We start from the raw sequence: 9,867 nt of genomic DNA, 5'->3' as shown, positions 1-9,867 counted from the left end.
TCTAGGGATTGAAATCTCCTCTTCACCTAAAAGTTATCTCTTGTCTCAGTCAAAGTACATAGCTGATTTATTTAAACGTGCATGTCTCACTGATAATATGGTAGTTGATACTCCCCTTAAAACTAATGCTTGGTACTCTCCATTAGATGGTTCTCATTTGCCAGATCCTAACCTTGACCCTATAGTTGTGAGAAGTTTGGTTTATCCCAATGTGACTTGTCTTGATATTATGTATGTTGTACATGTGGTTAGTCAGTTTGTCACTGCACCGACCATAGTTTATTGGGCTGCTATTCTTCGTATTCTTTAATATCTTCGGGGAATTCAATTTCAGAGTCTCTTATTCCCTTCTACTTCATTGTTAGAGCTTTGTGCATACTCTGATATTGATTGGTCGAGCTATCTTACGGATCATAAGTCTACCACCGACTTCTATATTTTTCATGGAGATCCTCTTATCTCTTGAAAGAGTAAGAAGCAATATGTTATTTCTAGATCTTCTACAGAAGCTGAGTATCATGCCATGACTACCACTACTTGTGAGATTGTTTGACTACATTGGTTGCTTACAGATATAAGAATTTTTCTTTAGAAATCTACTGCTATTTATTGTGATAATCAGAGTGTCATTCAGATTGCGTGCAATATAGTTTTTCATGAGAGAATGAAGCATATTGAGATAAATTGTCATTTCACTCAACATCATCTACAGTTTGGCACTATCACACTACATTTTGTTCCTTTCTCACTGCAAATAGCTAATATGTTTACCAAGATTTATTCTGCTTCGCGTTTTTATTTTTTGTCCAATAAACTCTCAATGATTCTAACAGTAGTATCGTGAGTTTGAAGGGAAATGTTAGATTATATAAATTTATTAGAATTATTTGTTTATAGCCTTTAGGGTAATTTAGACTTTTGTCTTTTTAATTTAAGGTTTATATTTTTTTTTAACTAACTATATAAAACTTTGTACTTTTTATTTCTAAAACACTTTTTGGATTCATCAAATTAAGACGGCTACCTTTTTCCTTGGCGTCGATTTCTACATCAACTAGATTATGTAATATTGTCCAATAGTTGGAGCATAAGATTGTGACCTTAATTAGCTAATAGAGTTGACTGAAAATAAATTTGTGTCAACTAAAATGGTTTTCAACCAATTACTAGCAGGGGCAGAACTAGAAAAAAAATTTGGGGGGGGGGGGGCTGAATTGCATAGATATTTTTTTCATACGACTAAATGAAAATATTTAATAATTAAAGTTTTACATCAACAATGACAAAATGATAAAAATACATGAAAAGCCAAAATTGAAGCCATTTCACTTAGCTTATAGTAAGTTATAGATATATCATATATACACATGAAGTCTCAAATCTAAACTGATAAAGAAGTTAAGCTCTAGTCTATTCATTTCCAGTGTGTTGATCCCTCCAAGGCTTCAACTCTTGCATAATATACGTTGCTATAGAAACTGCAACTAAATAAACATGAACATCACTCACATAAATCATAATATGCATGAAATTTTCAAGTCATGATAGATAGTGCAGAACAAAGCAAAAAAAAGAGGTTCAGAATTATGAGGAATCAACGATGAACAAAGATCACTTTAATAACAAATGTTTCTACCAATATAGAAGCAATAAGAAATAGTTGTACATCTCATTTTGCAACCCACTTGATGACTAACAACATGAAACACTAATCTCCATGCAAAAGCTATTAGCCTACTAAGTTAATCATAGCCAATTGATCTTGATGAACACTTAGGATTCTCATTTAAACCATATAACAGACTACAATACTAATACTTACAATATGTGATTGAAATGATATTGTTAGAGTTTACCAAGAGTCCAAGAGACTAAAACTCGAGAGCCTTTCCCTTGTCCCACTTAATACTCGACCGAATCTCTATAACCTGATAAATTAACATTGAGAATATTTGATTTAACTTGCAAGAAAAAAGAAACTAGAAGTTTAGGAAAGTCTGAGATTAGTCTACCTTTCTTAACTAGGTGAGCTTTAGTTTGGGGTTGACACAGAAGTTTGCGACGGCCGACGAGTTAGTACAAGAGAAGACAATTGGATTCTATAAGACTGCATTTGTTGAAAATGTTGTAATATTTGCTCATTTTCAATTGTAGACAAAATATCCTTCTCAATGTATATAACTAGACTGTCATTTATCCATTCATCTCCCATTCTATTACGTAAATAAGTCTTCACAGTCTTCATTGCAGAAAAAACTCATTCAATAGAAGCAGTTGCAACTGGTAAAATTAATGCCAACTCTATCATATGACAAACCAATGGGAAAATCAAATGTTTTTCAATTTCAACCAATTTCTGAGTAAGAATTCCCAAGTCGTCAATTGAAGAAAATTGAGGATCATCCCGCACATTATAAAAGTAACTCATAAGTTATTGAATCAAAAATAAATAATTAGTACCAAAGAATTCCTCGGGATAAAAATCAGCAAGATGGATGAGTTTGCGAACATCAAATTGAGAGAGAATTTCTTGGATGAAGACATGATATGCAACCAAGCAATTCCGTACTAACTTATGAAAAATGATTATTCACTCTTGTATAATTAAATCAACAACCTAGCATTCAAATTTGCAACCATGATAACATTAATAATCAATGAAATCTCTTTAACAAAAATAAATAAATTTTGAGAAATAATACCTGACAAAAAAATCTCCACAAGATAATGATGAAAATTAGTGATGAGTTGTCCTCTATGCCTGCCATGATCACGAGTTAGCATATTGTCCTCTATATCAAGTATTGGGATCATATTCAATTCACAAAATGTATTAACTTGTTCCAAAATTATCTACCATCCATCTTCCCTGAAGTCTTGTAGTTGACATTTGACACTTCTAACCATGGACATGGCTTGAACAATCTTTTGATCCTCTTATTGTAGGAAAAGTGATAACTCATTTGTAATTCCCAATATATACTTCATCAAATACAACACAAAAATAAATTGATAACTCTCCATTTTCTCAAATAAACCTGCGGCAACACCTTTATTCGCAGAATAAGAGGCGTTATCATGTATATTTCCTAATACTTCTATCGCTGAAGACCACATAGAGCATAGACGAAGTAATGTTAAGTAGTGTGATCCCCAACGAGTATCCCTAGGTCTTGCTAAACTAGTTTCTTGATTATTTTTTTTTTCCTTTTCCACTAGTGATTTCTCCACTTTTCAATTCAGCAATTATCTTATCATGTTGAATATTTCTAAGTTGATCTCTTCTCTTACAAGATGCTTTAGATATATTCACAATCATGGTGACATACCCAAAAAAAATTCACTTACAGTAAAATTATCATGGGCAACAACAACAAGAATTAATTGGAGCTGGTGAGAGAAACAGTGAACATACATTGCAAATAGATTTTTTTGTAGTATCAAAGATTTCAACCCATTGAACTCACCACGCATATTTAAAGCCCCATTATATCCTTGGCCTCTCAATCTAGATAATGATAAACCATGTTGCACAAATAAAACATTAATAACCCTTTTTAAAGAATGAGAACTAGTGTTAGGCACATGCACAACTATAAGAAATCGTTCAATCGCACATCTTTCTTTATTCACATACCTCAAAACAACTCCCATATGCTCCTTCACTGAACTATCCCGAGCCTTATCAACCATCAAAGAAAAGAATTTATCTCCAATATCATTAATTATAGCAAGTGTGATATCTAAGACACAAGCACGTGTTAAATCCTTTGAATTTTTGGAGAAGTCAATTGATTGTTTGCAGGAGCATTTTATTTTATAACTTTGAAAACCTCTTCATTTCATTGACTATACCATTCAAGCAACTCAAGAAAATTACCTCTATTTGAAGAACTAGTTGACTCATTGTGCCCTCCAAAAGGCAACCCATGCTTCAATAGAAAGCGTGTCACATACAACATTATTATTAAACAGGTGCAATAATCAATTTCTATATCACGACCATGTACTCATAAAATATTTCCCACACTATGCCTTTGATCTTGAAAAGACTGAAATTGTATTATAGCTTCATTGTGATAACTATTCGCAGTTTTCATATGACGATTGAATCTTTCTAATGCTCTTTTTCAATTATTGTATCCATCTTTTATAAAGGCATTATCTATATTTCTTTTATTTAACTATTTGAAAAGATAACACCAAAAATAAAATGTTGCATCTTTTGATATGCTATACTCTAGCTATGTATATTTTTTATACCAAGTTTCTTTAAAACTACTTTCTTGATTATCAAAAGTTATTTTCAGATACACATGACCATTTGGTTGACAAAGCCCTCCGAACACATACTCTCTTCGAGCTTGATCTCGAATAACAATATTAAATTCTTCAATTAGTTTTCGTAATCCCGGATCACTGACAATATCATCTAAATTTAATTCTACACGAGATTGATTTTCCACTTATTCAATAACGTTATTAGGCTCATTAGAGGAGTCGGAGCTGGAACTACGAGTTAGTTTAAAAACCTCTCCATATCCTACACAAATAAATAACTAAAAATAAATTCTGTAATGGAAAAAACAACAAATGTAATGGAAAAATAAATGTTAAACTAAAACTTTAATAAACTACCAATGTAATGGAAAACTAAACTACAAATGTAATTCTGTACATTTACAAAAAAAATAATCAAATAATAAAAAACTTTAAACACAACAAATCTAAGTTCTAACCTTATCCAAATGGTGTTGGAGCTTGAAGACTTTGTTGGAAATGGAGTGCTGCTGGCTATTGTCGCTTGACTGTCCATGACTTCGTCGTAGCCCGACCGTCGCCGACTCGTCGTCACCTGAAAATGGAGGTTGGAGCCTTGGAGGGTTGTAGGCTTGGAATCTAGAGTGGACTCTAGAATCTAGGGCTTTGGAGTTGGAGACTTGGAGGCTAGGGTTTCCAACTTTGCCCTTTGGTTTTTCCTTTGCCTTTTCCATTTCTATTTCTGCTAAGGAAAACAAACAAGTTAAAGAGGATAAGGGCATTTACTTGTATTTGTTTAAATTGGGCCCACCACTTGCCACTTGGCTTGGGTGTTTGATTTTTTTTATATTTTTTTAATGTTGTTTAAGTAAAACGCTAAAAGAAAATAATATGAAAAAAAAAAGTCCTTCTCCGTGGGTGGAAGGCGGTAGCAAGCAGACTAGAGGTTAAAACGGAGAGTCAGAGAATGATCTATGGCCTCTGGCCCTAGGCGATTGGGCTTGATCTGTGCAGTTGTGTTGTGCAATGGCTGGCGGGCGACCGACGACGAATAGGCGATGACTATGCGTTGTGGGCGGCGGCCACATTGGGGAGGCTGAAGCTTTCTCGATTCCTCCTGCCCCTTGGAAATTTCCTAACGTTTGGTGACATCCAGTGGGTGACAATCAGAATGAGGGGAGGGGTTGAAGCTTCCCCTATGCTTCCACCACTGATTACTAGACATTGGAAGATAAGGTTTCATTATCTAAGTTTCATTCGAGGGAAAATGATTCAAACCGATTGAAACTAAATAAAAATTTATCATTTAAATTACCTTATCCTTGATTTCATGATTAGTTTGTATGTATAAATAGGGGGTGAAATGGACCTCAAAAGTTAAGACTTGCTTAATGAGTCAATAGATTTTAAATTATCGAGTAACACACTAAAACTCTTTAGTTATTAAATTGATCTTTTTGTATTTCTATTAAATTGTTTTACTCTAACAATATTAAATTTAAGATTTATTTAAACTCAAGATACTTTGCCATTTGCACGACAAAATGTTGCCTTGCAGTTAAAAAATATTAAATCTTTTTTATTTTTCCTTGAAGAGCTTGTTAATTTTGGATGATGACGTACTCAAAACGAAAGCGAAAGTCAGCATCGTCTTCGTGATGGACCGCAACCAAAACCCTGCAAGATCCCTCCCCCACAATCATTCCTTCCACTCCGGCACCGCCGTACAGTTGACAAAATTTCTACTTCCTATTTGTTTTTTTGTCCTTATATAATAATTTTAAAGTTTCACACCTTGACCCTTGAAATCATATTTTTTTTTATTGCCTTTAATAATAGCTGTGTAAAAATATGAAACTCTAAGGGTAGAAATAGATTTTTATATTCATTTATACTAATAGTTCTTATTCATGATTTATTTTTTACGTATTGATCCAAAGAATAATTGGTCGAGATGTTGGGACGTATGAATTATCTTTTACCACGTCAAATATAGAGTTTTATAAGTCTTAAAATTAAAATAATGTGCAAGTGCAGCTTCTCCAAATGGCTTCCTAAGATCACAAGCTAGAAGGGAGAGATGATTAAAACGCCAGCAGCAGCAAGAACAAAATCATCGAGTCAGTTGCTTTGGATCATCAAGATCGTCACGAGAAGTTGTTAGATGAAGGAGAGCTTTGAGCTTAATCAGCCGTTCACCAAATGCATCCGGTGGCAGCTGGAAGAAACCACCGATCCCCTCCACTGCCCTTTTCACTACTTCTGCGCCAGCTTCTACCACGGCGGCGACTACCCTCCCTCCGTCGACCTCCTCGTGTTCTTCTTCGCTTTGGCATCCTTCCTCTCCGCCGTCGCCTTCACTCTCCTGGACTTCGCGGCCAGCTCCGCGGGGGAACTCAACGTGGGAAGACTGAGACTTAGCAGGAGGCATCTGCTGCCGTCGGGACCCGTCGGGCTTCCTCTGGCGATACTCGTCCTCTCCCACGGCCACAGCATCAACACGATCTACCCCTTCTTGCGCCTAGCGCCGGCGCTCCTCCACGTCGTATACGTGTCGGCGCTGGCGTTCCGGAACCGGTCGGAGAGCGAGGCCAAGTACGGGATCCTGGAGGCCACCACCGTGTCAGGGATCCTGCACGCGAGCAAGCACTTGGACTCCGTAATCTTTCCTTACTACACGGGGCTGGAGGCGGCGGCGGGGTCGACGCCTTCCGGCGCGTGCGCGTCGTGCGTCTGCCGGAAGGCCGCCCTGGCGGCCACCGGTGGCGGGCACAGGGGGTGTTCGAGGACGACGGTGGCGGTGGCGGGTGCGGTCTGCGCGAGGATGGTGTGCAGGGTGATGGGGGAGGGGAGGTGGAGAGGGTGGATGAGGAACGCGGTGGAGGGGGTCGGGTGGGGTTTGGTTGCCAGGGACTCCCTGCGGCTGATGGCGAGAGGCGGCGGCGGCGTTGCGGCGAGCCGCACCGCCCTGGATGTGGCGGTCCATGGAGGGGTCTCCGTTCTGGTTTTGCTAAATCTGGCGAGGATTCTGTACAAGTTCTCGGATTCGGTGGCGACTAAGAAGCATCGGCATTGCGGCCAGAGGAAAATCGTAGCGAGTAGAGATTACGAGGAAATTGTATAGAAAAATCCATGTATACGTATTAATTAGTTTACGTTTCCTTTAGTAATTGTTAGTTGAGGGAATCAAACATGAGAAATTGAGAGGCAGTTTTGTGTATTACATTGGTCTTTGAGTGAGTCCATAATCTTCAAGTTTGATGTCTTCCTTGAGGAAGAATCTACAGATAGCTCTAAGCTCATCCATTTAAACACTTCAATCAAGCTTTATAAATGAATTTTATGGGCTTGAAAAAAATAATAGAATTGCCATAAAGCCTACAAGTGCAAAAACAAATTATTAGTTTAAAATTTTCTAATAAACACATTATCAAACATCAAAACATGTGATTAAGACAAATCACACCAAAGGCACCACAAGTTGTTGGTTAGCCAGAGTTGGGCTCTAAACCAGAATCCTTCAATGAAATTATATGTTACTGAGTCTCATTTTGTTGAGTTTTTTTGGAGGAGCTCATTACTCTAACTTGCAAGGAGCTTGTCAAAAGTTGTGCATTGTGCTTATGCCCAAGTTAAATGTCTGAAGGTGCTTTGACAAAATTTTCATTGATTACTCAAGGCACATAGTCCTTCATTGTAGATGTAAATAAATTTTGATCCCCAATCTAGAATTCAGGCTCAAATGTACACAACCTCATAGGTTAGTAATGATTTTAATGCAAATGTTCCAGCTTAAAAATTGATAACAAAGTCTGAGAAGTTCCTCTTAAAGTGGAACTTGTGTGAAAACCATTATCCTCTCTTTATCTGTTATGCTCTATGATATTGTTATTCTTTGAGTAGAAACTCTATCTTTGCATCCTTTTAGGGGGGTTCTATCCTATGTACTCAAATCATACTGCATGCCTTGCAGTGAAAGTTGTCTACACTTAACTTTGTCCATAGGTTTCAGTCAGAACATGCAAAGTTATTTTATCTGAACATAATCTTCTCCTAATAATTCTTGTCATGTTTCTATAAAACAAGGTTGCTTGTTAACCAGATTGCTTTTTCATTGAGTTCACCGATTAATTATTGGCAGAACATATTATATAGTGGAGCGGTGAATCCAATTCCAGGACGTATGCAATATGAATGTTCGTGCTCATCTAACATTGCAATTACAGAAAGAACCGCCAGAATTAGGATCGGAATAACGATTAGAAGAAGAATGAACTAATGGCTGCCAATAATCTTTAAACAGACAGCAAATGCAATTACAGCCGAGGAAAAAATTGAAACAAAAAGCTCCACAAGGAAAAGGGAATCACAATCAGAATGAGAGATTACCTGTCGCCGAGTCAGAGGAAGCCGCAAAGGACGGAGAATCCGAGGACGATGAGCCATACAATGTGGAGGAGGAGGAAGGCCTGCCCGGACACGAGGCCTCTTCCGCCGTTGCCGACCTGGCACGGCCCCCGCTTGGCGACGCGAGCGCCGGCGCACGCCGCCTCCGTACAGCCGCACCAATACGTCGTGCCGTCGTCGGCGCAGACAGGATCGGGGCGGAAACAGGTGATGGGGCAGGAGGCCGGCCCGCCGTCGGATCTGGCGGCGCAGGGATCAGCGACGACGCCCTCCGATCGGGCGGCGGAGGGCAGGAGAAAGAGAAGGAGGACAGCGGAGACGAAGGGGGAAGTGGCCATGGATCGAAGAAAGAAAGACGACAGCCTTGTTACGGAGGCGAAGAGCTGAGATTCGGGGAGGAGGGAGAAGAAGGTTCTGTACCTTTCTTTGCTTTCCTCCTCCCCCGCCCGTTGCATTGCAGGATTGTTTTCGTGTCCTGTGTTTTTGCGGTACGCTTTTATTAGCTGTCTGCGGGACCAGATGATGGTTGGTTGGGCAGGTAACGGCGGGTGGTGAATCGATGACGAAGCAGCTAATCTTTTATAAAAGTTCCTGATTAGTAAAAATTATAAGGACATTTTTTTATTTAATGGTTAAATAGATATTTTGTTTTAAATTTATTATTAAAAATTATAAGTGTCACTTTTTTACCGAATTTATTCAAAATTATTACCGTAATTTTCCAAAGAGCCCACGGCCCACCCAAGATTTAGGATTTGCCCAAAAGGCATATTAAAGTTTGAGAAGGTAAGAAGGCGCACCTCTTTCTCGTTTTATTTCTTTATCAAAATTAATTTTTTTACCTTTTTTTCTCTTAATTTTTTTTACATGTAACAAATTTTCTATATTCTCTTTCCTCTTATATTATATTAAATTTAATTAAACTTTCATCTCTTTTCTCTAAATCCTAAATTTTAAAAATCAACACCTCAACTTAACACACCAACATATTATAGTAGTGTATGTTTTTTTAAAATTCAGTATCATAACTTAAACACTAACAATGTTGTGTGTTGTTTTTTTAAATAGAAAATAATGATATATGATCTTGTCTGGAAACTGAGTCGGATGAAGGCGGGCCTCGATGTACTGAAGGTTGACGGAAAGTCGCTGCAGCGTCCAATCTACCTGGCACCCTCCGGAAAGGTTCACACGGGCGAA

The 9,867-nt window shown here is 37.9% G+C and overlaps 2 protein-coding genes across 2 annotated transcripts; one reads left to right on the top strand and one right to left on the bottom strand.

Moving 5' to 3' along the window:
* Positions 1 to 6,424: 6,424 nt before the first annotated feature.
* LOC122043602 lies at positions 6,425 to 7,384 on the top strand. The gene has a single exon (XM_042604215.1). The coding sequence runs from the start codon at positions 6,425 to 6,427 to the stop codon at positions 7,382 to 7,384; it is 960 nt and encodes a 319-aa protein (XP_042460149.1).
* A 1,096-nt stretch (positions 7,385 to 8,480) lies between these two features.
* Positions 8,481 to 9,131, bottom strand: LOC121985943. The gene has a single exon (XM_042539684.1). It carries the CDS (start codon positions 9,120 to 9,122, stop codon positions 8,661 to 8,663), a length of 462 nt encoding a protein of 153 aa, XP_042395618.1. The 5' UTR covers positions 9,123 to 9,131; the 3' UTR covers positions 8,481 to 8,660.
* Between the last annotated feature and the right edge of the window lie 736 nt (positions 9,132 to 9,867).

Source organism: Zingiber officinale, chromosome 1B, assembly GCF_018446385.1.
Source record: "Zingiber officinale cultivar Zhangliang chromosome 1B, Zo_v1.1, whole genome shotgun sequence".
NCBI classification, from domain to species: Eukaryota; Viridiplantae; Streptophyta; class Magnoliopsida; order Zingiberales; family Zingiberaceae; genus Zingiber; species Zingiber officinale.
This window is presented reverse-complemented; position numbering and strand designations above follow the sequence as displayed.